This window comes from Musa acuminata, chromosome BXJ3-4, assembly GCF_036884655.1.
Source record: "Musa acuminata AAA Group cultivar baxijiao chromosome BXJ3-4, Cavendish_Baxijiao_AAA, whole genome shotgun sequence".
In the NCBI taxonomy this organism is placed as follows: Eukaryota; Viridiplantae; Streptophyta; class Magnoliopsida; order Zingiberales; family Musaceae; genus Musa; species Musa acuminata.
Window position 1 is genome coordinate 41,168,027 of NC_088352.1, and position 27,460 is coordinate 41,195,486.

Consider the following 27,460-nt stretch of genomic DNA (forward strand, 5'->3'; position numbering starts at 1 on the left):
ATGAATTTTGTGGAGTAGCTTACATCACTTGTTCAATTTAATGATGATAATAAGATGGAACAGTGACTTGCAGATGATCCTATCTTAGGTGCACCTAAGCCATGAGAGTTGGCACATGAGCAAAAGTCTACTTATCCTCCTCACCTTCCATGTCTCAAGTTGGTAATCTAAATTGAAATCATGAAGAAAAGGTGGATCAATGAGTGCTCAGAGTAGTAAGAACCATCCAAACTTTTCTTCTGAAAAATGCAGGTATCATCTAACTTGATTGTGATGTATCTGAGAGGTTGGAGCAACGCCAATGGTGAGTCAAAAGAAACACTTTACCACTGGTTCTTTAACTGATGAATACAAGGAAAGCCAATGAGGAAGATGCTTCATTCATATGAGTTTGATGTGGGAGTCATACTAGCATTAATTCTTTTTTATTATGTGATAGAGTTGCAGGAAGTAGATAAATGCAGCAATCGTTGTTATCGGTGTACATGAGCTAATTCAAATTTACAATCTAAATGCAATGGCATGTCTTTCTTTGGCTCTCTTACCTACTGCATTGACAGTGGAAAACCTGACTTATACAAGTTGTATGCTAACCTGATTTGATAAGATTCTTAACTTTACTGAAACTCTTGAAACCAATTACTTAGCTAAATACAAAGTTTGATTCAATACTCTAACAAAGTGAATGACTCTGAATTGATTGGAACATGACCACAATGTTTGCCCACATAATCTTCTTGTGTTATGATAGCAGAGAGAACTTGCATGCCATGAAGATGCTTTGCCAGTGATAATGGGTCCATTTTCTTCTTTCTTGAACCATAAAATGGGGCAGAGATAAGATGTGCTGCTGAGTTCATCGTGTCTTCATCTCCACAAGTTGGATCCTGCTTTCCCTTCTGTCATTTTACTGCAGAGTCACCAGGTGAGGATAATGCTATTTTGGCACAGAAGACTGCAAGGCATGGAAGAACAGAACTACATATCATCAGCTTTTGGTGTAATGTTCAGAATATTCCAACAATTTCTTGAATCAGTTTACAGATCCAAATCATTGGGTGGTGTCAAATTTTAATTTCAATTTAGTGTTCTTTGATGGAAAGTAATTGATACTTGGAATTACTATATTCTTTTATGGATTAAATAAATAATCTCATTCCATGAGTCCTCTTCATAGTTTTCATCACTTGTTTCAATTTAACCTGCTGCTTGTTTGACCATCATTTTATGTCAACTTTCACATCTAATCTCTGAGACTCGAGAAAGGTAATGGACATCATTCACATGAAGGGACATGGAAGCCCACCACCATCACCATCTCACCAACCATTAGGCATTGGGGTGGCACTATCTCCACCAACCCCCTCCACTCACCAGCCACCAATCCTTGCCCCCAAACAAAAAAAGGATCTTTTTTACCTGATCACCGACAAAATCTTATCTTGAATCACACAAACATGCAGCTCATGAGCATTACTATACAATATGTTTGTTATAGATTGATTTGATGATAATTTTCCTATAATATTATGTAATTTAATGTGAAAAATTAGATTTTATGATATGATCTTGTTGTGAAAAGTTAGATTCTTACCAGCTAAATTAGCTGAAAATTTCAAAAATGATTTCGATGTCACCTTCCAAATAGCAATAAACTAGCCATAACGGGTGTACTTTTCTGGCTTTTCCTCATTGGAAAGAGTGATGCAACGCATCAGATCTGCTGCTGCTGTCTCTCCATCTATAAGTACTGGAATAAATCTCCTTTTACGCTCGCGGCTCTCGTCCTCCCATCTCTGCCGTGCTCTTCTCGGGGACCGCTTCCTCCTCCGCCCTCGAAGGTGAGCTCTCCTCTCCCGCGATTCCCTCTTCTCCACTTGCTCTGTTCCAATTCTCCAACTGTTTAGCCTTGTGTACCGCCATCTCGCGCTTCTTTTGTCCTTTTTAGCTCAAAGGGTGCTCCTTTATGTGGTAGATCCGATCTGGGAATATTTTGGTTTCGTTTGCTCGAGTGCTTACAGGTCGGCGTGCTTCTCTAGTGCTCGGACTTTGATTCCTTGCGCCATTATTCAGATCTTTGCCATTTCTTATCCTCTTTTGATGAACTCCGTTCTGGATAATTAGCGTGCTTTGAATTTGTTTTATTTGGTCTTGGATCTGGATCATTAGGCTGTCATTGCATTTGGTTCGGGCATTACATGCGTGGTTGCTCGTAAATCTGTTACCGGACTGATTGAAAGAATTTTCGCTCTTAAACCCTCTGTATGTGAGATATCAGATCCGCTTCTTTTTCTGGGTTTATGATGATCGAGACAAATTAGATCTGGTGTTTTTTGGGGTGAAAGCTTGAATCTTTGTGATCTGATTCATGTGTTATTATTGTATGACATGGTGATTCCCAGTAAAATTTAGTTGTTTAGTTACTTTCTTATACATCTTGTCATGTAAGTCTGTATGCAATATCTATCGTTTTCATCATTTGATCGGTTAGCTCTTTCTAAGACTTATGACTGAAAAAAAGCGCTTCTTTTCCATTCACAAAATCTTGTGTTTTCTCATGATTCTTTTTTTGGTTTGTTCTAGTTACATTTTGTAGGAACTTCAATTTTGGAAAGCAAATGGCTTACCCGTACTCTTTTGCTGTCATGTTGTTTGTTTGTTTCTGTGAGGTTCACAATTTGGTCTCTTTTGTTTTTAGCGCCTTTGATTCATTGCCTTAAATCTTCTGTAAGTGCTTCAGTCGTTGTATGTCCAATTTATACTTTTTTCCTTTGTGATTGAAAACAACCCTGCCTGCTTATTTTCTATAAGGCTATGAACTGTTGTGATACCTTTATTGTATTTCGCATGGGGGAAAGATGACGCATCCATTATGAGGGTTGTGACTTTCGTATATGACACACTGATAGACAATTTTGTCTTGTCTGTACACACTAGCACAGCATCCTTAGCATCAGAGGAAGTGCTCCTGTATACCCTTCTTCCTGAAAACATTTTTTTGTTTATTTGCAGATCTCAATTATTTGCTATGCTTCGTGTTACACAATCTGCACATGAAAAAACACAGCAAATTTCTCTTATCTAAGATGTTGAAAATATTTAGTTTGATTACAAGTGTCTACATCTAGAACATTTTGGTGTACTATCTGCAATACATGATAAATAAGATGTGGTTAGATGTAATTAAGAGTTCTCAAAAATATAGTTTATTTGAATTAGAAATGCTACTATCTTTCCACATGGTGTATCTTTGATCCATTTTGTGTTTTACTGTTCTGTTTTATGTATCTGTATTAAAGATAATGTTTGATTCTCAAGATGTAATTAATTATCTTCTCATCATCTCCAGAAAGATGGCATCACACATTGTTGGATATCCTCGCATGGGACCAAAGAGAGAGCTCAAATTCGCATTGGAATCTTTTTGGGATGGGAAGAGCAGTGCCGATGATTTGCAAAAGGTTGCAACTGATCTCCGATGTTCCATATGGAAGCAAATGACTGATGTTGGGATCAAATACATTCCTAGCAATACTTTTTCTTACTATGATCAAGTGCTTGATGCCACTGCAATGCTTGGTGCGGTTCCTGAGAGGTACAACTATACTGGTGGAGAGATTGGATTTGATATCTATTTCTCTATGGCTAGGGGAAATGCCTCTGTGCCTGCTATGGAGATGACCAAGTGGTTTGACACAAACTAGTAAGCCGTGCCGTATTAACTTCTTACCATCTAAACTTGATATTCTTATGTTTTCTACCTTTGCTGACATGTTAACATGCTATCTTAATACAGTCATTTCATTGTCCCTGAGTTGGGTCCCAACACAAAGTTCTCGTACTCTTCTCACAAGGCTGTGTCTGAGTACAAGGAGGCAAAGGCGGTAATGCATTGATCCATTTCTTTTTACTTATACTGTAAATTTTCTTGCTTGTGTTTGTAACCTTTTTCTAAATTCTTACTATCTCTTAGATTCTTCTCGTTGCCATATTTTTGTCATAGATATTTCCTAACTTGTTTATCATGTGAAATTTAACTTGATTTTCCCTCTCTTATCGGATCCAAGGTCTACAAAGTTTGAGCTAGTAGTTCTGTGAGGATTTGAGATTTCCAGCATTTCTGTATTGCTTTAGTCATCATATTGTTTTTCATTTCACAAAGAAACGTGAGAAGATGTGAAAAACCAATGGTGCTTGTTAAGTTGCCTATCAATAGCCTTTCTTGTTGAGTCAACCATCACCACGTGCGTTACCAATGACAACTCTAATTAACCCTACCCTTTTGTGGTTAAAACTGATGCTCAAAATAAAATAGTTTGATTGCATACAAGTTCTTATTGTTTTCATCTATGTTTTACAAACTGGTTCGATTATTGATGTGGAAATGTTTCCACATCAATCCAGTAACTCTTGACAATATACTAGTCGTTAATTGAGATCTATATTTGTAGCTTATGATTCTTCTTTTCATGCTTTCACTCTGTATATTTTTTGTGCAATTAATCAGCTTGGAATTGAGACAATTCCGGTGCTCATTGGACCTGTGACATACCTGTTGCTCTCAAAACCAGCTAAAGGTGTTGAAAAATCGTTTGCTCCTCTTTCCCTTCTCGAAAGTATTCTTCCCATTTACAAGTAAGTATCCTTAGCAAGTTTCTAGCCATTTATTCAGATTTCCTTTTCCTCTTGTATACTTTAGTTCTACACTTATGATATTACCATACAGGGAGGTTATTGCTGAGCTCAAGGCCGCTGGTGCTTCATGGATCCAGTTTGATGAGCCAACCCTTGTCCTGGATCTTGAGTCCCACCAATTGGAAGCATTCACAAAGGCCTACACAGAACTAGAATCATCGTTGTCTGGCTTGAATGTGCTTATAGAGACTTACTTTGCTGATGTCCCTGCAGAAGCATACACGTAATTTGTTCTTATTTTGATTGATGTACCATATTGCATCTAACTTCTTGGAAGAGTTCATCATTTGTTAATTTTTCCAGGATCATCACTGCTTTGAAGGGTGTCTCAGGTTTTGGGTTTGATCTTATTCGAGGAGCCAAGACACTTGACTTGGTCAAGAGTGCAGGCTTCCCTGCTGGTAAGTATCTTTTTGCTGGAGTTGTTGATGGAAGAAACATTTGGGCGAATGATCTTGCATCCTCTTTCAGTACACTGCAGGCTCTTGAGGCCATAGTTGGCAAAGGTATTCATGCTTTGCCGCTTTCTCCCCCTCTCTTTCACTCTAGATTTCTGTTGAATACACAGCTGAATGTATTTGCTGTTTGTCCATAGATAAACTCGTTGTCTCAACTTCATGCTCGCTCATGCACACTGCTGTTGACCTTGTCAATGAGACAAAGCTAGATAATGAGATTAAGTCGTGGCTTGCTTTTGCTGCACAAAAAGTGGTTGAAGTGAATGCATTGGCTAAAGCGCTGGCTGGTCAGAAGGATGAGGTATGCATCTCTACTAATGATATCCGTTTCTAGTCCTCTTTCCAAGGCATAGGAAATTGATATGGCTATGGTACCGTAACAATTACCCCAGTGATCTTGTACTGTGGCATGGGGCTGTGCCATTATCTTTCTTGAATGTTAGCATTCCATGCTATGCCAGCCAGCATGTTCCTCTGCTTGTGGCACAAGGTAAAAATTGTTTATGCCAGCGGCATAACATGTGTTGATACCTTTCTTTAGCATGATACATTTTGATCCATGCCAACATATGCAGACCAGCATGGCAGTTCTTGCCCTACACATTATGACCACCTTTTTATTTTTTTTTTATTTTAAATAATTTTGGATGTTAATTAGCTACTAGTTGAGAATTTTGTGCATGTTGGAGCCATTTATATTCAAGAAATAGGGGCCTTAAGGGTTCCAAAGCATGGAAGTGCTGGTCACCTGACCGGTTGCACACTCCAATATCCAGTCATCTCATTCCCTGCCCAGTTGCCAGTGTCATTTAGGTCTAAATAAATCTGTTTGTTTATATGCACAGGCTTTCTTCTCAGCTAATGCTGCTGCTCAGTCTTCAAGAAAGTCATCCCCCAGAGTGACCAATGAAGAAGTTCAAAAGGCTGTAAGTATCTAAAAATTGCTGGTCATTTCTGGTTTGTCAGAATGGCTTAAAAATTTAATGATGGCATTGCATCACAGGCTGCTGCTTTGAAGGGCTCTGACCATCGTCGAGCGACAAATGTTAGTGCCAGGCTCGATGCACAACAGAAGAAGCTGAACCTTCCAATTCTTCCTACGACCACAATTGGTTCATTCCCTCAAACAATGGATCTTCGAAGAGTCCGACGTGAATACAAGGCAAATAAGTGGGTGCTCTCTGACAAATTGTCTGTTGCTTTGCATTATTTGACTCTGTAACTACTATAATATCACCACATACATTTTCAGAATATCTGAGGAGGAATATGTGAAGGCCATTAAGGAGGAAATTAACAAAGTTGTTAAGCTCCAAGAAGAACTTGATATTGACGTCCTGGTTCATGGAGAGCCTGAGGTGAGCATGGTGGATATATTATCTATCTAGTTCGAATTTATGAATTCCTGGGAAAATATAGTGGGCTAGGATTTTGTTGACCGAGAATTTACTGCACCATTTCCAGCATAAACTTCCAATAGCAATTGTTTCCATGGCATGCGTAAATTTTGTAGTATCTAAGATTTAGTTGCAATCCAGTGCTAAACAAATTCTTAATTTTTTTTTCAAACAGAGAAACGACATGGTTGAATACTTTGGGGAACAGTTATCAGGCTTTGCATTCACAGTCAATGGTTGGGTGCAATCTTATGGGTCACGTTGCGTTAAGCCTCCCATTATTTATGGTGATGTTAGCCGTCCAAAGGCCATGACTGTTTTCTGGTCTAAAATGGCTCAGAGCATGACTGCTCGCCCGATGAAGGGAATGTTGACAGGCCCAGTTACAATTCTCAATTGGTCATTTGTTAGGAATGACCAACCAAGGTGAACCAAATTTCCTATGCCCTCACGAAATTCTTCAAATCTGTAGAAAATTCTATGTACCACTCATTAGTCTGAATAACATTTTGCATGTTTGCCATCAGGTTTGAGACGTGCTATCAGATTGCTCTTGCTATCAAGAAAGAAGTCGAGGATTTAGAAGCTGCTGGTATTCAGATGAGTCTTCTTCTGAATCCACATATAATTCCTTCAGATTTTGTTTCCTTATTATTTTTTAATTGAAATAGAAAAACAATAACTTCCTAAAAGACAACCAAAGTAGAGGAAAATTTTCCAGTTCTTGAACCTTGTAACTATTGTCATTTGGCAAAACTACTTATAAAGGATCTATTCCATTTTGATGTACCATCTAATTGAGGTTCATTTATGTGTAATCTGCAGGTTATCCAAATAGATGAAGCAGCTCTGCGAGAAGGCCTTCCTCTTCGCAAGTCAGAGCAAGCTTTCTATTTGGATTGGGCTGTTCATTCCTTCAGGATCACGAACTGTGGTGTCCAGGACACTACTCAGGTTCTCTTCTCTTCTCTCAATGCATCCATAACCTACATATCTAATTTGAAGTTTTAAAAGTCTTGTTTTGTATTATTAGATAATCTTGTCTGATGAGTCGTCTCCTACAGATTCACACCCATATGTGCTACTCTAACTTCAATGACATCATCCACTCCATCATCAACATGGATGCCGATGTGATTACAATCGAGAACTCCCGTTCTGATGAGAAGCTACTTTCTGTGTTCCGTGAGGGAGTGAAATATGGTGCTGGTATCGGCCCAGGTGTGTACGACATTCACTCTCCAAGGATACCATCGACTGAGGAGATTGCCGACCGCATCAACAAAATGCTCGCTGTTCTTGAGACTAACATTCTCTGGGTTAACCCTGACTGTGGGCTGAAGACCCGTAAATATGCTGAAGTTAATCCTGCCCTTACCAACATGGTCTCTGCAGCAAAGGTCCTCCGGACCCAGCTTGCCAGCACCAAGTGAAGCTCAACAACCATCCTACCTTTCTGTGTTCTATGCCTTCTAGTCAAGGAAATTTTCCAAATTTTCTGAATAATGTTTGGTCTATGTCATGTTGTTGGCAAATTAGGTTTGTCTCAGTAGAAGTTTATGTGTCCATTTCTGAGGTTTTTGAGGATGGTTCCTTGTAGACTTGCCTGCATTTAAGAGCCAAAAAAAGAAAAAGATTCACAACCAAATGTCATTGTGGTTCTTGTTTTTAATGATAAAATCAAGATTCCAGTTAATTGGTTCCTTTCATGTCACTGCTGCAAACAAAGTATCAGATCTTCAAAGTGAACTCAGTACATCTGGAATCATATGAATGATACTTGAAGCAGATGTTTCCACTTGTGAAATCCTAGTGGAACAGTTTACAAGTGATCTTAATGTGCACAATATGATCCAATTTAAATGGATTATTATTATTTTTTCTTTTTTGCCTATCAATCTGGTCTTATAAACTTGCACATCACATGTTAGGATTATGCAGTGTGTTTGAGTACCTCTTTCATAAAAATATAATATTGGAATGTGAAACCAAAATTATTCGATAACAGTTATAGGCTTGGATGCTTTCTTCAATACCATCTTTTGATTAAATTTTATGTATAAGATTAGCAAAAAATTTCATTTATTAGGTAATGTTAAAGTATGATGCTAATGTGAAGGAAAAAGTGAAATAATTAAAAAAAAATCTGGCCTTATTAGTTCAGTGTAAAAATTAAGATATGGTAACTAAACAATTCTCCAATCTTGACATGATGAAATCCATGATTTACAGTAACACCTAAATAAGAAATGGTTAGACCTTTTTCTTGGTTCATGCATCCATCTATTACTTGTATATACAAATATACATATTATTAAGAGATTTGATCCCAACCCCCAACATCTTACCAGCAATATATATATATATATATATATATATATATATATATATATATATATTTGAGGAAGAAGCCCTCACTATTGATTTTATATTCTCATTTTTATTTGGGAGACTTTTTTTTCTATTCAGACAAAAAAAAAATCCTTTTTTTAATTAAAATGACCGTATTAATCATCTTAAAATTATTATTTAAAAATGACATATATATTATTTGAAAATTGATAATTAGTTATTATAAAAAATATTTAAATAAAGAAAAATGTTAATCATCTTAAAATTATCAGAACATGATTATAAAATAATTAGTATTATTTTTAAAAAGAATTTTATGATAATTAATTATCAAAATTAAGATTTTTTTTAATAACATCTAATTATTTAAGTAAAAATATGACCGTATTTTTGGCCAAGTAAAAAAGAGACACCAAAGTAAAATGAATTTGAGGGTAATGTCTCGCGCTGGAAATGGTCGGAGTTGTTCCATCCATGTACAAGAGCCGGCTGCAGGAGCTCTGCCAACGGCGGCACTGGGCGCTGCCGCAGTACACCGCCTCCCGGGACGGCCCCGACCACAGCCCCCTCTTCCGAGCCACCGTCACCGTCAACGGCGCCGACTTCCACTCCCCCGACGACTCATGCTCCTCCAAGCAAGCCCAGGATAGGGCTGCCCAGGTTGCCTTTGAGCAGCTCTCTGCCGAGGACCCGCCGACCGCCCCTTCGTGGCCCCTTCCTGTCGCCCTCGGTGAGTTCAATTGCTTCTTTGGGATCTTGGGTTTTCAGGTTCGTCGTAGCGGAAATCGCTCCGTCTGCGGTTCTTCGTCTTACGGATCGCGTAAAGGTGGCATTTTGGAGCGGTTTGTGTTGCCGGCTTTAAATTTACGACAGAAATTGCTTTAGGAATGGATTTATTACACATTAGAGTGGGTCTTTCCGTGGATTATGTGCATTTGGAAGAGTGTTTCTTCTTTCCTTCTTACTTTGTATGATTTCTGTTGGTATTTGCAGGCCTTGTTCTTGTGTTGGTGCCTTGAATTACTTGATATATTCTTATCAAGAAGATTACTTGATATTGGAAACACTATGATCAGTATTTTTGTTTTTTATTTGTTATATCCTACTCGAACATGTATTTTAACAGTGAGGATGTGGTGAACAGTGAGTTAAGTTATTATTTTAGATGAAAAGGTGTGTGATGAAGAGAAGGCATAGTCAAGCTTTTTCTAGTTGTTTATTGGTTTTTAAAATAATTGTATGTTTTTTTAATGTTCTATCTATATGTTAGTTATTTTTTAATGTTTGGACGCTTTTGTCTGAACATTGGGTGCTGATTGATGTTTTCATGCATGGTTTTATTTGCATACATGGTTATAGAAGAATCAATGGATAATTGCATAGGATAAGATGCAAGCATTAGTGGTTTCTTTGAAGGGTAATTGTGGATTGGAGGCAGGTGATTTGCCTAGAAAATTTATGCAGTATCTCTTGGTGGTCAAAGTGGAATATCAAATACATGCTATATAATATCACTTATATGCTTAGTAAGAGGTTCTAAATAAGATGTGGCAAGCAATAAGATACTGGCCAACCATTACTCTTTTTCTTTTTCTATATGTTTGCTGTCTTTCATAAAAGATTGTGAGAAAAATCAGATACAACTAATAATGTTGTTGTCAGGTCATGGTACTCAAAACTTTGTTCACGCAATCCAGTGATGTCATGTGATCTAGATCAAAGTGTACCTAAAAATCCCTATCCTCTCTTTTCTTGAGATGTGATAAGATGCGGCAAGCAATAAGATACTGGCCAACCATTACTCTTTTTCTTTTTCTATATGATTTGCTGTCTTTCATAAAAGATTGTGAGAAAAATCAGATACATCTAATAATGTTGTTGCAGGTCATGGTACACAAAACTTTGTTCATGCAATCCAGTGATGTAATGTGATCTAGATCAAAGTGTACCTAAACAATCCCTATCCTCTCTTGTCTTGAGATGTGATAGAATCTTGACCATAGGTTCATATTGTGGGTCAAGCAATTCATTTAATGATGAGATCCAACTTCAATGTCTCTTTTTTATTTATGTTAGTCGGTTGTGTTTTATAATTTGCTAAACTCTTTCTTATGCTTTAGAATATTCTGTGGTAACAATTCTGTAAGATATAAAAGAAAACTTGAATTTGTTTTTTAACACTTAGACTAGAGAAAATTAAAACTGAAGTTACATTCTATATATGAGAAATTTTTAAAGTTTTGAGGTAATAGGATATTAGTAACAGCTCATTTTAAATAAAAAAGGACTTGGTTAAAAATATGACATTGGTTTCCTAAATATTTTTGAGTGGGCTCAGTGAGGTGCATGTGGTTAGTTTCTGTTAATGAAACTTGTTTTTTTGTTTTTAATTGTTATATATGATACTTCATCATGTCCATATTTTTCTTTGCAATCTCATCCAACTATAGGCCCTACACCATTTATGATAACATCCTTATCTTGACAACATTGTCTAAGAATGGAGGCAAAGACAAACATTATTTACGCGAAGGGATTATTGTGATACTGTCGTTTTAGTTGTTGTTACCTCATTAAAATAGAACTATGCATCCATTCCAAGTGACATAGACCCCATTTTTAATCCTTGGTCTATGAAGAATTAAGATATTGAGTTAGATGATTTGTATGCAACTTTTTGTTAGGGAGGGAGAGAACTCAAATCAAAAGAAAAATCCATAGATCAACAAATAAATAACATACCAAAAGTTGATGTAAGATTAACATGGTTTAGCACTTTTCGTCTTTTTTAAGGAGAAAATCAAATTCTTCATCATGTGAGATTAATTACAACACCATTGAGTTATCCTCACTTAGGCACGACTCTCCCTATGTATCCTCTGACATAAACCCCGAAGAATTTACACATTTCTCTCACTCTCTTCAGAAATCCTAGGGAGAAACTCAGGAGCAGGGGATATTTATAGAATAATCAAATCCTAATTTTCAATGTTTTCTTCTTTCACGAGGGCTCCTCATTCTAGGATTCCTTGTCCTCCCAGGACATTGGCTCCAAGAATCTCAAATACTTGTCAATCCCAATAATTTTCAATATGTTAGTATAATGTTAATACAAAACATTTTTCTTAGTTACATTTTGATGTACAGAGCTTCAAGATGTTCATGCCTTACATTCCTTAAAAAGTCAGTGATAAATCTTTGCCTGTTACATTTTAAGCTTAATTAGTAACATGGCGGATGGCCAAGTACCCTTTGCCCACATTGTTTCCAATCTTGAGCATGTCCTTTTGTCTTCTAATGGTAACTGATATTAGAGAGAAATCTTTTAGGTATTTTATTATAATAGATTGGTATGGTCGGTTATACTAGGAAATATTTTTGATGTTATTGTTGTCTATCTGGCCAAATGTGACAGAATACATTACTATACTATGTTAGATATCTAAAATATGTTTGCAGTCATGTATTTGTGCTTGTATTTAGCACCATGTGCATATAAATATTGTATTGTTAAATTGATTTTTGCTCTTTGGAAGTGCTAAATAGAGCGGTAATTAAATTCTTTAGCTTCACTAAGTATATGCTTGATAAGTGTGGCTACAATGTTAAAAGATCATTTTGGAATAAACAGCAAAAAAGCAATGTAAATGTTTCCTAATGTATTAAGCTTTATATTGTCTATTGTTTGGTAAATTAGCTTTGTTAGGTATTAGACTGCTTGTCGCTCTATTATGTTGCCCTCCATTATGACTTGGTTCATTTTGCATAAGAAGGCCTTCTTCTGTATTTCTTGCAGATAGTCAAGTTTCATACAAGAATCAACTTCAAATTTATCTGCAAAAGAAAAATAAAGGTTTACCATCTTATTTCTCTGTTCATGATGGTTCTCCAATCCGTCATTTTAAGGCTATTGTTAAAATCGATGGACAAAGTTTCGAGAGTCAAGGGTATTTTCATACAATTAAGGAAGCCGAACAATCTGCTGCAATGGTCGCGTTGATGTCTTTGTTTCCGAAAGGAAATGAACAGGCAAGTAGTAGCCTTTTTCTAGTTCATCCTTCCATCTTAATCTGTGTCCTCAATTGTTTTGTTGTATTTTGTAGGATGATGCTGTTTACAAGAACCTTCTGCAAGAATTGACGCAGAAACATGGGTTTCCCTTGCCAAAATATACCACAACCAGCTATGGTGAAAGTCATATTCCTTCCTTTTCATCTACAGTGGAAATTAAAGGTGAATTTTTTAAAGGAGATGTTGCAAAAACCAAGAAACAGGCAGAGATGAATGCTGCAAAGGTCGCTTTGTCTCACCTTAAGGAAGGTAAGTCAGTGGGTATTTTACAACTGAGCTATTATTTTGTGATCTTTAGACAAAAAGCCTAAATATTTTCTCAAGGTGTGTTGGATGTAGTTGACAAGCAGAGTTCTTATTCCAACCATCAATGTGAAATTATTATATGTTTATTCTTTTTTGTTCTTTTTTGTGAGGATGTGCTAAGGAGATCTCTAGATATAGTAATCAGAAGAGATGAAATAAATACTGTTAGTGGTACGAAGAGAGGCAAGGAAGATCATAAAAGATTTTGATAAAAAAATATAAATAAATATTTAAGTATTCTGAACTTGACTAAACATATGACTTTTTATAGATCTTAATGGTGGCAAAAGATACATACAGTCGACCCCATATAGTTGAGACTTATGACTTTGTTGTTGTTGTTGTTGTTATTTTTTTTTGTGGATGAGAACTCATGTACTAATTAAAACCAAAGCCATAACCAATGTGGAACAACCCAGGTCGTTGTATTACACAAAAGTTATACCTTTTTTTTTTTTTAAGAAGTTAGATAACTAGCATCTAGGCTCTTCTTGAAAACTAACCATGAGAAACATTGAGAGCAATTGGCATTACTTCCAAGGGATGAAGAGTAGGGTTCTTCATCCCACCATCAGTGATGAAGTTTTAATTAGAGTCTGCCAAGAACCAACTGTTCTATAACCTTGGAAAATTCCCACAATAAGGATTCTAGACATATACAGTTCACCGTATTAATGACATTTAATTGATGGTAGCTTTCATTTAAATTAATATTGGATTTTGCATCAACTCCCATGTTTTTTGCCCCTAATGTCTAGTTAATTCTATTGTGGTGCTTTAGATTGTCTCATGAAAATGTTGTTCTTTTAGCTTTTCGAAAATCAGATCATGCTCAAAGGTTATTTATCTTCTACAACTCTGATTATACTACTACATGCAGGATTTTTTTTAACTAATTCAGTGAGGTCTAAGAGTTATTATGGTAGTCTGTTAAAAACAGTTAAGGATTTTAGATGTTGGCTAGATATATTGTTACAGCAATATTTAGCTACTAACTTGGATTGAAGAAGTTTAATTGATTCACTGCCTGCAGAAATATCAAGCAGATTTCCATCTGATCTTTTGGCAAAATGGCAAGTGCTAGTTGCATCTGAACCTGTCATTTCAAGATCGGACACAATAACAAACTTGAAACATTTGAAGCCAAGTGTTGATGCCCATAAGATGGATGACATTATTTCAGGTGATATTCTGGTTATTGTTAGTCAGATGCATGAGAATATCTAAATTTGATACTTGTTACTTTGAATTCCTTCTTTGCATGTAAAACCACACTAGCATGTGTCTCTATTCAGAGTTTGTCCAGGAGGGAACATAATTTGTATTTCTCTTGTTCAAAATGGCAGAATGGTTTTTTGCATTCTACGGAGACATGCTTCATCCATATAGATTGACATATCAAACCCCCATATTTGGTGCACTAGATAGAAGTATTTAGGGCATCTTGATGAGACATTTCACTGGCATGTTTTGTGCACTTAATAGAAATTTCATCAACTCTGATTATGCTTAGTTTTAATTTGCAGATGGTCATGGAGAGGCTTCTGGGTTAACTGTATCTCCTCCTTGTGATCAGATAATTAATTCAGCCAAAGAAGTCATGAATACTGATGGTTCCTTCCGTCATTCAGCTTCCTATACAGATGAGCATAACCCTGAGATTACCATCAACAAAAAGGATACTGTCTCTCTGGTTCATAAACCAGAAGGTGTGGATGTTATGAAGAATGGGAAAACCCTGCAAGGTGCTATGTCTGATGATGGGAGCTCAGCTCTATCCTCAAATTCTAATGCCTCCAATATCCATGGCAAAACTGCTACTGAACCTCCTAAAGGCAGAAACACTGTATTGTTGTGTAATAGAGTGCGGATCTATCCAAACAAATCTGGTCTGGTTTTGCCTGAAGATGCAATTCCATTGCCTTGTAGTGACGATAGCTGGGTGGCTGTCAGCTTCGATTTATGAAGTCATGAAGGTAATTGCAACTTGCAAGGATCATCTCATGTCATGGTAATGTACTGTGTTTCAACAGAGTTTTTAACTGTGTTACTTATGGCAGGTGGGTTTTCAGCATGATGTGTTTTTGGAACATCTGCAAATTTTATTCATGGTGATCAGATTTCGGCGCAGGATTTATACAAATGTGTGTTTATCGTTTACATTTCACAGGCAGATTTGTCTGATGCTGTGATGTTAATGGGTTGTGAGTTGGTCATCAAACTTACAAGAGGCCTTTCCTTATATTAGATTTGAAAGTTCAACTAGAATGGGTATAGAAATCTGAATTTTCATGTTTGATCTTTAACATTTCATGGAAAAGTGGGAAAGATGAAGACATACTTATTACCCTCTACCTAATGTTCATCTTTGCAATGGAATGGAATTAAGTTCTTATGCCACAAGCATCCCCTGTTTGTTTTTTCTTATTAAAATGATTAATCTCTCTAAATGTTTGATGTTCCAAATATGATGCTGTGAGAAGATTATTGATCTTTAAAGTTAGACTATAAAAGGCTACCTTTACTATTAGTAGAAAATTATGAACACTTGACAATCATATTTTGTAATCAAAATCAAACAAAAAATATTTTGGGTAACATCAAGAGATTTAGTAGTTTAGTCATAATTAGATAAAAACAGTTAAATGACATTTGTTTAATTTGGTACAAATCAATAAATAATTTAGGATGAGATATTTGGAATTTTCAGATGCAGGCAGCCAAAATGAATGTGTTCTCGCAAGTAAAATATCTATATTTAATCTATTCCTTTAAATTTAATTTTAGTGTGTGTGTGTGTATATATATATATATATATATATATATATTGTCGCCCTGTGCAAGGATATGTTTGTAAAAGCACAGTTCCCTATCACTCCTAATTATGACGAGTAGAAAACATTTCAATTCCTCCCGAAACAAAAGCATTTCTGTTTTGAGTTTCTTGATGCGGTTTGGGCCGTCTACGCGCTCGGCCGCCGCCTTCAAATCCCGTGTCTCCCTCACCTCCGACGCCGGTCTCCGCCATCGCCTCCACCCCGTCCTCTCCCGCCTCCCGACCTCCCCTTCCCTTCCCCACCTCCTCCAAGCCCACGCCCGGCTCCTCGTCCTCGGCCTCGCGGCGCACCGCTTCTCCCTCGCCCACCTCCTTGCCCTCTGCGCCGCCCTGTCCCCCCCGGCACCCCCGCGCTACTTCCGCCTCCTGTACGCCGCCATCGCCCGCCCCAACGTCTTCGCCAGCAACAACCTCCTCCGCTGTCTCGCCCGCTCCGACTGCGACGCCGCTCGCGATGCCCTCCCCTTCTACGCCCACATGCGCCGCGCCGGGATCCCGACGAACAACTACACTTTCCCCTTCGTCCTCCAGGCGTGCAGCCGCGACCCAGTGTTCGTTGAAGGCACCCAGGTCCATAGCCACGCGGTGAAGTGTGGGCTTGAGGAAGATTTGTACGTAAGGAACGCGTTCATAAGCTTCTACAGCTCGTGCGGTGAACCGAACCATGCAAGAAGAGTTTTTGATGAGTTTCCAGGGCTGCGGGATCTGGTTTCTTGGAATGCAATACTAGCCGGGTATGCTCGGGCGGGGAGGACGGATGTTGCACAGGAGCTATTTGATAGAATGCCTGAGAGGGACCCAATTTCTTGGAGCACCATGATCATGGGCTACGTTCAAAGCGGAGCCTTGGAGAAGGGATTGGAGTTGTTCAGGGAGCTGGTCGGAAAGGGATTGACGGTAAATGAGGCTACTTTGGTGACCGTCCTCTCGGCATCGGCACAACTGGGACTGCTCGAGGTAGGCCAATTCATCCACTCCACCATTAGATCCATGGATTTCCCGTTCACTCTCGCTCTTGGCACAGCGTTGGTGGACATGTATGCAAAATGTGGGTGCATCGAGCTGTCAAGGCACACATTTGATGAGATGAAGCAAAGGAATGTGTTTGCTTGGAATGCTATGATTTGTGGATTGGCCACGCATGGATTGGGGAAGGAAACACTCGAGCTGTTTCAACGATTTCTTGGTGAAGGACTACGCCCCACAGGTGTGACCTTCGTCGGGGTTCTAAATGCATGCAGCCGTGCCGGTTTAGTTGCAGAAGGCCGTCGGTGTTTCAAGCTCATGATAGAAGAGTATGGTATTGAGCCAGAGATGGAACACTACGGTTGCATTGTGGATCTTTTGGGTCGTGCAGGTCTCGTGCATGAAGCTTATGAATTGATCCAAGGAATGAGCATGGCACCTGATCCTGTACTGTGGGGAATTTTGTTGGGGGCGTGCAAAGTGCACGGATTGGTGGATTTGGGTGTGAGCATCGGGAACAAATTGATTGAGTTAGAACCAGAACACGATGGGCATTATGTTCTTCTTGCTGGTGTGTATGCCAAGGCAAATAGATGGGAGGATGTTGCCAAGGTCAGGCGATTGATGGCTCACCGAGGAACCAATAAGGTTGCTGGTTGGAGCTTGATGGAGGTCCATGGAACAGTGCATAAGTTCGTGGCAGGAGATAAGGAGCATAAAGACTCTGTAGAGATCCACAAGACACTGGAGATGGTCATTATGAGATTGACAGAAGCTGGTTATTCACCGGATGTGTCTGCTGTGCTGCATGATATCGGTGATGAGGAGAAGGTTCATGTGATGAAGGAGCACAGTGAAAGATTGGCCATTGCTTTTGGGTTGATGGTGGTGGAGAGAGGTCGTCCCATTCGCATTGTGAAGAACTTGAGGGTTTGTGGGGACTGTCATGAGTTCAGCAAGATGGTGACGAAGGTGTTTGGGAGGGAGATTGTGGTGAGGGATGGGAGTAGGTTTCACCATTTGAAGGAAGGCAAGTGTTCCTGCTTTGATTACTGGTGAGAGAGAGAGATAGAGAGAGGAATGGATGGGTCTAACATACTTTGATGAAGCTGATGTGCAATTTGATTCTCAGCATGTTAAGGTTATATCTCTGAGTCTCTGTCGCATTGGTATTATTCCATGACCAAGTCAGTCAATATGAGCTCCTTTAAGATCGGAAGAAAGCATTGAGTTGAGGGCATCAGTTCTCTTCAGAAAGGATCCAATCTCCTGCACAAGTTGCCAATTGGGACTTTATGCTTGGTTTGGATATAACTTCATGGAGGTCAAGAACATCTCCAAGTAGCTTCGCTGCCCCAACCAAAGATATGATCCAAAGACGATTTTTTATTCTTTAGTAAAGCTGTAGCCATGGAACCAATTGGATGATGAGATCCACAGTTGGAATCTTAATAAAGATGTAGCAGAAATAGATAATCTTGTTCATCATGCAGCAGTAACATTTTATGATACAAACAGGTGAGGATATTCCAAACAAGTCCAATCTTTCTTTGCCTTTGTTGCTCCAAACATAATAAATTTATGATGATAGCACTAATGAAATGGAGGTGTCAAAAGATGAGTACTGATGTCCCCACACGAAACAATTGTTTGAACTACTTTGAAAAATATGAGTACTGATCCAACTAATACGTATTACACATTCCACGTAAAATACATGTTACGATCACATCAACGAACAAAAACTACAATTTGATCACAATATAGAAATTTCAAAAAAAATTTAGTCATGCTGATTAACTTCTGCTCACCTGAACAGGCAGCTACACTTTTCGTTTTCCCTGAGCTTCTCGTTATGTTCGTAGAAACCTGTTAAAAAAATTACTGTATATCATGAATTGTCCAAAGACAAAGATTCTAACTTGCTGTATTTCTAGATGTCTATCGCAATCAACTAGAGGTAGTATGCATACGCACACACACATCAATAAGGTTAGAAAATAAAAAAGATCAAATTCTTTGACAATCAGTTGTACAAAACTATACAATGCAGTCTGATATAATCAGTATGATCACCTGCATATTTCTCCCAGAAAACAAAATTAAGTTCACTTAATCGACTACAGTCAATTCTTATCTCTAATCAAGTATATCGAATGGCAGACAGAGAGAAAGAGAGAGAGAGAGAGAGTTTATATTGAATTATTTACACGTATTGGTTCTAAATATACTTCTGCAGTCACATACAGAGTAAAACTATATCTGGTGCCACACAAATTAATGATCCAAAATGTGTAAGTCACTGAAAATATAGTCAAATAAACTGAAAGAAATAAGGTGCCAAATAGCTCCAGACTAATTATAGCAGAAAAAACTTCTCCAAAAAAAGACTACAACACACAAAAGAAACTATTAATATCTTGGTATGATTTCTCAAAGGAGAAACCTTTGTTACCTTTGTGAGTGTATAATCATTGAAAAAACAGCTATTGAACACTGAAATGATGATCGTTGCAAAGAATGCTTTGTGAGAACTAAGAACATACACCATGATACAGGACCCTCTTTCCTATACTTCTCATGTGAACAAGAAGCAAGAAGAGATTAGTTTCAAAGCATAAACAATCGGTGCTCTCATCCTTCTGAAAAGAAAACCAAAGAAATAGAATATTTCACTTACTCGCTATGAAGCTGACAGGTTCTGCCCAAGGCCCGTGTTATGTGCAGGTGAACTTGCTAAAGACTGTCCAGATTTTGTAATGGTTGGTGTTGGACCAGGAACTTGAGCATACTGAGAAACAGGTGAACGTGATACAGAAGCATCTTGAAGGAGAGACAGTGGAGATGCCGTTGGAGTTCGACGTGGAAACTGAGAGATAGATACATTTCCAGAGGATCTTGGTGATGACCTTCTTGTAGGTAACATGTTTATCTTGATCCTACAGAAGTAACCCACTGAATCCACGAAGGCAAACTATAAAAGAAAAGGAAGAAGAGAGAATTACAAACTTTCACGTACTTGTTGTGGACATCAACATACTCGTCTGTCTCATCCAATATCTCTTCCTACAAGAACAATTCAGAGGCAATTGTCAGCTGCGACATGTGAAATTTGAGACATGTAAACAAAATCATAAAGTTAGCACGTGGAAAGTCATATGCCAACTCAGAAAAGGTTATTAAATATAGAGACCACTGCAAAGGATGGAAAGTGTCCAAATATAAACAACATGAAGTTGCACAATCATACAAGAAATTCTCCCTGGCTGTAGTGACATGCAGATATATTACCAAAATTGATGTCTACGCTAGTAGAACTCTCTCTCTCACTCTCTCTTTTCATGGTAAGATTAATGATGCAAACCTTTTATTATCTCCCATTATGCCAACTATGGAGAAAAATACTAGTTTTGCTCAAAGCATGGAAAAATGTTTAATCATCAATGGTAAAAGAATAAGTTGTATGATCCAACATTCACAAAGTGAAGTTGCAAACTACCCATCACAAACCATTTAAGTAACCGTAAGTTGTGTATAACATGATTGTTAGGTTATGTTAAATTATAATAACTGTCTTTGAGTTTGAATTGACAGCTTAGGTCCATGACATGGAGCTATGTGCAATTTAGAAATTACAATTTCATGATATAAGGTGAGATATAACTGGAAGAGGAAGTATCATCTGTTGTTTGTTAAAAATGTAAACACAGTATAAGACAAGAATAATTATCATGCATCAGAAAACATTTCTACACTATTTCCATAAGCAAGGTAAAATAGACTTATTTTATTAAGGCTTACATTACATGATCAATATATACCGCAAATATTGCAGAAAGCATGGCGAAAGATGGATCATCCTTATAAAAGCTATTTACATACTAATAAGTACAACAAAGAAAGCATAATTCAATAATAAATAGAATAGGAATATATGCACTCAGCTTTTCAGGTAGTCGAGTAAAAATATTATGTATGACAGCTATGCATATCAACATATGGGCGATCAAGTAAAGCATAATATTAACGAGGGTTAGTCTAAAAAACTGTTCAGAAGTATATCAGCTAGATGATCTCCACCTGTAGCAATTCCTCCATAACATCTTCCATTGTTATAATTCCAACTACTTCTTCATCTGATGAATAACTTGGAAGCGAATCAGAATTAACATCAAGGATATTGTCATGTCGCCCTCGTTCAAATTTTTTGACCTGTGAGCGTGAATCTCCATGTTTATCTATGTTGCTTCTCTTCACAGGACTGTGAAATCCCTGAATACTACTACTCACAGGGGACGCGTTGGTAATATTATTCAAATGCGCAGCCATAACTGACAGAGATCCATCTCCTGGAAAATCAAGAATCACTCCATATGCAAATCACAAGCTTTTGCCACAATATACAAGTGCTTTCACATATTAAGCTAGAGATTGTTTAATACTTCAGATGGAGATTGATTATTGAACAAACAATTAGAATAAGATGATGACATATATATACAAGCATCAAGCAATACCATGGGCTTCATTGTGGTTCCTACTCTGGTCCATTCTGTTATCTGAGGGACTGGTTTTGCTCTTTTCTGTTGTTAAGTCACTGTCTTTTATGTGTTTAACAACCACAGCCATGTGACTGTGGCCTTTCTGGAATTCATTCAGGATGTCATACAGAGGAAGGTCATCGTAGACCCTGGTAAAACCGAAGTGGTGTTAAAATCCTTAAAAAGCATGACTGGAATAAAGAATCCAGGAGCACGAAGAGAACTATATGTATATATACACATCAAGTTAAAACTATGTCCATATGTGAATATGAAATAGCAAACATTAAATGTATCAAAAAGAAATTTTATTTTGTAATCCATTTAAAATTAAGAGCTAATAAAATTAGAATGGTATTAATATTCATTAAAACATTTAGGCACTACAGTGAATTCATGAAAAAATATTTAATCTATCTTATATACATAAATTTCTACTTTGCAACTTCTCTGACAAGTAATTGTTTTCCATTGAATATATTCAAGTCCAAATTTTTTATTTATTCTAGAAGTTGTTATGTCTAAATGTTTTATTTAATTTAAAAGTTGGATGTGATTGTGGGCTTTCTCTAGTATACAACAGAGGTCGTAAAATAAGTAAAAGGCCACCTGTAAGTCTAACTCCAGTAACATATAATTCCATTGCGTCAGTCCTTGGTTTCCCCATTTATAGCAAGAATGTTTTTCATCAGATAATTCCAGCATAATGTCAGAGGTCAACAAGATGAGACAATATCAACTGGTGCCACCCTTGCTGTATTTTAAAAACTACTTCGATGGGTCCTTGAGTGAAATTGATGCTGTATTTCGCAACCTACTTTGGTATGCCATTGGGTTAAATCCATTAATACCAAAATGGACTCTGTTATGGAACCTTTTGCACAATGACCTAGTAAAAGAGGTCCAGGTGTGTTTTTGCTTTCCTTTTTTTTTCTTAAAGAGGTCCAGGTGTTACCACCTTGCAACATGCAACTAACAGTTATTTTGTTGTATCATAAAAGCAATTGATATCTTGATCCTACATCTTCTATAAAGAATCCTCCATTTTTATCAAAAATCAAAATGAAGTGCATAATCAAAACAAATTTGTTTACTGTACTGTATAAGAAAAATATTGTTTATTGTTACAAGTGATGACGGCATAGTGTCTCAATATCCAGGTGGAAGTTGTTCCTTTAATATCCATGTGATCGAAATGTTCAAGTCATGGAAACAGTCACTCTGATTATAGGGATAAAGATGAATAAAATGACCCTCCCAACATGCCAAATTGGCGCAACCTCATGCACTACATACTTCGATAGTCCCCTTTTTTTCTAATTTTAATGGCATTAGCATGGCTTAGCATACATGCTTATTCTCTAATTGTAGCTTTTTGAAACTTTACATCATCTCTTAGACTCTGCTAGCCCCTTCTGCAGAAGAGCGAGGATGTCTAGAGTTGTTTATTGAGGAAACAACCATGTATTACCAAATATCATAACTACAACTGTTGATATATCATATCTGAAATACCAAATATCATACCTTTTTCTAAGCATGAGATTCTTAATATGTTCCAATTTTATACCTATTCAGATTTTAACAAAATGATGAATGATTAGTCCTTTACAACTGTCACATGCAAAAGAAAGAACCACAAGTAATTTTAAACAGAAATGGAATATGATGTTATAGGATGCTCTTCATACCAGTAAAAAATGGTATATTGCAACACCTCCTTATAAAAAAGGATAAGCATATAATCGCTCACAACAAAAATTTATTATTTCCTCAGCTTATTATTACTTCGCAATGACACAGTTCTGTTTTTTTTACTGACACATTTAGAATATAAACATCAAAGGTTACCTTTCAATTGTTAACAATGATTATGATATGTTTAACAGTATTGTTAGGTTAACTTCACATTGCTGCTTACTTGTTTATATGTAGAACATAAGCGATGAAAGCCAGTTAGGTGGCATCCGGTTTCATTAAGCCACATGTCACATCAGAATACATCAATACATCTATGCTATACTTCTTCAAGACATAAGTCAGGTCATACCTTGGTATCCTTCTTATGGTAACATTTCTTATAGGAACTTCATCTTCAGGGCGGCAAGTGATCAAATTCTTAACCTGAGAATTAATCAAGATTTTGTAAATATGAGAGTCCTGAGCATGTTATAAACAATAAAAGATATATATTACAGATTTTGACAATATCTACATTACAGTAAACAAGAAAATTTCAGATTATTTTTCATTACTTTCAACTTATCATCTCATTTATCTCCTTCCTGAATACAAAAGTTAGCTGCCCTTCCGACCTCTGACGTCTGACCTCTGACATATATGTATAGGAACTAGGAAGAATTAAAATAATGTATAATATGCAAACAGGATACTCAAACAATAAGCAAGGGACCAAGATGTTGCAGTTATTTACTGTACACTGTCGCCCATTACTAATCTGGGATGAATGACGGACCTCAGTCTTCAATGGTTAGTTTCTTTTAGAGGAATAGGAATGTCTTTTTATGGCAATGGTCTTTATTCGAAAGATTTGCTCCCCAGTAGACCTACTTTGATTCAAAAGCACTATGATGATAATAAGTCCTATTATTCTGTATGGACAATCTTCTTAATCACTTATCATGAAATATAACTAAAAAGAAATGACTAACATTATTATTACCCTATGTTAAATTTACACTTTTCACCGGAACACAAGTAGAGGTAGTGTTTAGTACAAATCTTTTGCTGAATGACTGCTGTACATGAAGTCCTTTCACATTAAAGTTTGAGAGTGATTATGAACATTTTAAATCCTGAGCACTAAATGACGTTAGAAATTATCTGACTTACTAACCAAAATAAGGCCTATAATGTTTGTTGGGCTGCCAGAGTAGATTGGTACACGGCTATGTCCTTTACTCATGATTAAACCGAGAGTGTACCTGAAAAAGAAACAGAATTAACATCATGAACTGTTGATACCTTGTCAATTAATAAAACCACATACATGTCAAGTTTAGAGTTAATATCAAGCGAAAAGGTCTCTGATATTGTTGTCATTGAATCTTGTGCAGTCTTTTGAGTCAACTCCAAAGCTCCAGCAATAATAGTAGTCTCATCATGAGTCAATTCCCCACCCTTTCCTGCCTAAGAACCAAAGAGACAATTACATGTTTGCACAAAAAAACTTGCTTAACAGAATCATAGTTCAGCAACTAGACCAATCTATTATGACACCACTACCTGATAACTATCCAGAAACTCTGATCTAGAGGAGGCTCAATATGTCACAGTGAGATCATATTCTTACAGCATCAAATATGAAACTCAAATCGGATGAATTGATCAAATCTTTTCATGCTTGTAGGAAGATGTTAGTGGAACTAGCACTATGTATAACAAAATAAGAAAAAGAGATTCTCCAAGAAATTTTTTTCTCCAATTATTTTCTATTGCAATGTTTTGTCTTTTCAAGATCACCATCACCATGTTATGGCTACACTTGAAATAGTGATTCTGAGCATCATACAAATTTTACAGAAACCTGCATCAAGCGTTTCACCAAGGTTTCTGATCCTAAACAAGATGTCATATCACACAAAAACAAAGTATAATTTTAGAATGTAACCACGTCCTATCCTTTTCAGCCAAACCTCACACATCACAAAGCAATGACAAATGATATGGTCTAAATGTAACAAAATAGCATGCCATCCATATATTTTCACTGAATCACCTATATATATGGATATGGACCAAAAAGAGTATAACAACATGCAAGTACATGTTTAAAAAGTTGCGTAGTCGATAGCACATTGGAGATCAGATCCTTTAATAAACTAATAAGCACAAATTATGTGACTTACAAAAAAACTCATGATAATGCATTGAATTTTCTTTCATATTTTTTGTATTTCATAAATATCATATTTTCACTATATGAAGGAGAGCAAATAACCTTGGTTTTGGGTTCACAAATTATTTTAGCACATTAAAAACAAAGCAATTCATGCTAGTCACAGACTATTAAAAAAAATGAAGGCCCATAGCATAATTAATGCATCTATACGTTAGAAACTCTGTCAGTTCAAATGCCCAAAGATATTGTAGCTTTAGACAGTCGGTATACTAGTATCAAAGCACTTTAATCAAAGAACTTTGTAAATACTGATTAATAAGCAACATAAAGCAAACCTCATTTCCGTGCATATCCACCAGTGTCTTCAGTTCGGCTCTTCTCATAAGTGCAACATGCCCCTTGCCCAGTAGCCAGTCCAGCAACTATGCAAAGCATATTTTTGAACGAAATATAAACTAAAGTAGCTCTATGTATATCGCATTTCGTTTTCGTTGGAAGAAGTTTAAAAAAAATATATCTAATGGGTATAAACAAGTGAATAAGCAAGTAGTGATTACCTTGCTAATGGGATAAGCCACTGGAAAAAAGATCAAAAGAAGCAGACGAACCACTCCAGCAGTTTTAGCTCCGACGCTCAGCCCATACCGCGAACATACAGCTTGAGGAATTATCTTAGAGAAACCAAACACGCACACAACAAAATTAACTTGTGTCTCGCCAGTGATCTTGTAGTTAAATTTATAACTGAAAGGGAAAAAGGAACTCGACTTTACTGGAAGTCACAGGAAATTACCTCGCCGAAGGTCAGGATTAGGGTTACGGATATTAGGATGGCCCCCCACGCCGGAACGAGCGAATCAAGAAATATGGGAAGCGCCTAAACGTAGATGGCATGAGAAGCAATCAGCAAGACCAAGAAACCAAATTTAGCGCACAGTGAGAGAAAGTGAGCCGGGGAGGAAAGACAGCTGAGACCTCCATGGCGAGCGAGTTGCCGATGAGCAGGGTGCAGAGGAGGAGGTGCTGATTCTTGACCACGGGCAGAATCTTGGCTGCGGACAGAGAAGAAGAAGAAGCACAACAGGGCGGTGAGTGTGACGGAGGAGAAAAAGGGGAGACAGGGCAGAGAGAGGAGACGGGGGTAGCAGACCGGCGTGAAGCTGGTCCTTGGGCTTGCCGGCCTTGACGAGGACCTCAAGGTCGACGAGGCTGAGGGACATGAGGCCGAGGGTGAGGCCCGACATGAGGCCGGCGAACAAGACCAGGCCGACGCTGATGATGAGGTACACCCAGAACATCGCCTCGCAGCACCGCTCCTCACTCCCCCCCGCCATCCTCGCCTCCTCCTCCTCTGCCGCCCCGACCACCCTTTTCCCCCCCTCTCTCTCTCTCTCTCTCTCTTTCTTTCTCAACCCAGCAATTAACGAGGGGAAAGCTTTGCTTTACGTATCGAGATTGAAGAGAGGCGAGGAGAGAGAAGCGACGCGAAGGAAAGGGAAAGGGAAGGGGAAAAGAAAGGAGGCAGTTCGGGGTTTGTGGATCTTTCTTGGCTTTGAAGTCCCAAAAAAACAGTAAGAAATGGAGGAGCGGAGACGAGCAGACAAATCCCCATCATACAGCGCGAGCGTTTTAGGGATTTTGCCGGCGTCCGCGTGTGGGACCCACGGTAAAATAATCTGACATGTAATAATTTATATATTATTATATTCAAATTAGTAACTGAATAAATAGGTAGGGGAGGTGTATATGTGGAGGATTTTAAAATTGAGAAAAGTATATATAAATACATATATATATATATATATAATGACAAATATATTATTTTAAACTGAATTTAATCACAGCTTTATTTGTTAAAATACGTGATTTCGAGATGGTTTTAAGGTACGTGTTTTGGGTGGCGATATTTTTCCAACCGCACCCGAATCTTACCCGTCACGACTGTTGCGTCATGTGATTGGTGAGTACAAGATGGC

The 27,460-nt window shown here is 37.6% G+C and overlaps 4 protein-coding genes across 9 annotated transcripts; 3 read left to right on the plus strand and 1 right to left on the minus strand.

Moving 5' to 3' along the window:
• The first annotated feature begins 1,682 nt into the window (after positions 1 to 1,682).
• On the plus strand, positions 1,683 to 8,125 carry LOC135636706 (5-methyltetrahydropteroyltriglutamate--homocysteine methyltransferase 1-like). The gene is made up of 14 exons (XM_065148625.1): positions 1,683 to 1,841; positions 3,350 to 3,703; positions 3,797 to 3,884; positions 4,508 to 4,635; positions 4,727 to 4,918; positions 4,999 to 5,201; positions 5,291 to 5,454; positions 5,999 to 6,079; positions 6,157 to 6,323; positions 6,406 to 6,511; positions 6,726 to 6,976; positions 7,078 to 7,142; positions 7,353 to 7,504; positions 7,615 to 8,125. Exons 1-14 carry the CDS (start codon positions 1,705 to 1,707, stop codon positions 7,981 to 7,983), a joined length of 2,457 nt encoding a protein of 818 aa, XP_065004697.1. The 5' UTR covers positions 1,683 to 1,704; the 3' UTR covers positions 7,984 to 8,125.
• A 1,210-nt stretch (positions 8,126 to 9,335) lies between these two features.
• Positions 9,336 to 15,633, plus strand: LOC135635742 (double-stranded RNA-binding protein 1-like). Its single transcript, XM_065147036.1, has 6 exons — positions 9,336 to 9,632; positions 12,699 to 12,931; positions 13,006 to 13,222; positions 14,313 to 14,462; positions 14,806 to 15,255; positions 15,340 to 15,633. Exons 1-5 carry the CDS (start codon positions 9,356 to 9,358, stop codon positions 15,243 to 15,245), a joined length of 1,317 nt encoding a protein of 438 aa, XP_065003108.1. The 5' UTR covers positions 9,336 to 9,355; the 3' UTR covers positions 15,246 to 15,255; positions 15,340 to 15,633.
• Positions 15,634 to 16,203: 570 nt separating this feature from the next.
• LOC135636556 (pentatricopeptide repeat-containing protein At3g62890-like) lies at positions 16,204 to 18,226 on the plus strand. The gene has a single exon (XM_065148320.1). It carries the CDS (start codon positions 16,227 to 16,229, stop codon positions 18,138 to 18,140), a length of 1,914 nt encoding a protein of 637 aa, XP_065004392.1. The 5' UTR covers positions 16,204 to 16,226; the 3' UTR covers positions 18,141 to 18,226.
• Positions 18,227 to 18,706: 480 nt separating this feature from the next.
• Positions 18,707 to 27,043, minus strand: LOC135584878 (DUF21 domain-containing protein At5g52790-like). 6 transcript variants are annotated; one of them, XR_010495919.1, is made up of 14 exons: positions 26,635 to 27,043; positions 26,460 to 26,536; positions 26,278 to 26,361; positions 26,042 to 26,155; positions 25,820 to 25,906; positions 24,633 to 24,772; positions 24,480 to 24,567; positions 23,673 to 23,746; positions 21,599 to 21,771; positions 21,162 to 21,430; positions 20,101 to 20,147; positions 19,762 to 20,020; positions 19,537 to 19,655; positions 18,707 to 18,950 (listed from the first exon to the last, which is right to left on the minus strand). XR_010495919.1 is itself a non-coding variant. In XM_065148321.1 (13 exons), the coding sequence occupies exons 1-12, from the start codon at positions 26,816 to 26,818 to the stop codon at positions 19,765 to 19,767; spliced, it is 1,593 nt and encodes a 530-aa protein (XP_065004393.1). In that variant the 5' UTR covers positions 26,819 to 27,042; the 3' UTR covers positions 18,707 to 18,950; positions 19,762 to 19,764. The 6 variants fall into 6 exon arrangements, 4 of the variants coding, with proteins under 4 accessions (XP_065004393.1, XP_065004394.1, XP_065004395.1 ...); XR_010495918.1 differs by having other exon boundaries at positions 19,537 to 20,020; XM_065148321.1 differs by lacking the exon at positions 19,537 to 19,655 and having other exon boundaries at positions 26,635 to 27,042.
• Between the last annotated feature and the right edge of the window lie 417 nt (positions 27,044 to 27,460).

Excerpts from the sequence above, each read along its gene's own strand:
- LOC135636706 (XM_065148625.1), top strand. The coding sequence starts at position 1,705 with ATGCAACGCATCAGATCTGCTGCTGCTGTCTCTCCATCTATAAGTACT. Across the intron at positions 3,885-4,507 it reads AGTACAAGGAGGCAAAGGCG|CTTGGAATTGAGACAATTCC; the intron begins GTAATGCATTGA and ends GCAATTAATCAG. Across the intron at positions 6,080-6,156 it reads ATGAAGAAGTTCAAAAGGCT|GCTGCTGCTTTGAAGGGCTC; the intron begins GTAAGTATCTAA and ends ATTGCATCACAG.
- LOC135635742 (XM_065147036.1), top strand. The coding sequence starts at position 9,356 with ATGGTCGGAGTTGTTCCATCCATGTACAAGAGCCGGCTGCAGGAGCTC. Across the intron at positions 12,932-13,005 it reads TTCCGAAAGGAAATGAACAG|GATGATGCTGTTTACAAGAA; the intron begins GCAAGTAGTAGC and ends TGTATTTTGTAG. Across the intron at positions 13,223-14,312 it reads TTTGTCTCACCTTAAGGAAG|AAATATCAAGCAGATTTCCA; the intron begins GTAAGTCAGTGG and ends CACTGCCTGCAG.
- LOC135636556 (XM_065148320.1), top strand. The coding sequence starts at position 16,227 with ATGCGGTTTGGGCCGTCTACGCGCTCGGCCGCCGCCTTCAAATCCCGT.
- LOC135584878 (XM_065148321.1), bottom strand. The coding sequence starts at position 26,818 with ATGGCGGGGGGGAGTGAGGAGCGGTGCTGCGAGGCGATGTTCTGGGTG. Across the intron at positions 26,156-26,277 it reads TAATCCTGACCTTCGGCGAG|ATAATTCCTCAAGCTGTATG; the intron begins GTAATTTCCTGT and ends GGTTTCTCTAAG. Across the intron at positions 21,772-23,672 it reads ACCATAAGAAGGATACCAAG|GGTCTACGATGACCTTCCTC; the intron begins GTATGACCTGAC and ends CGGTTTTACCAG.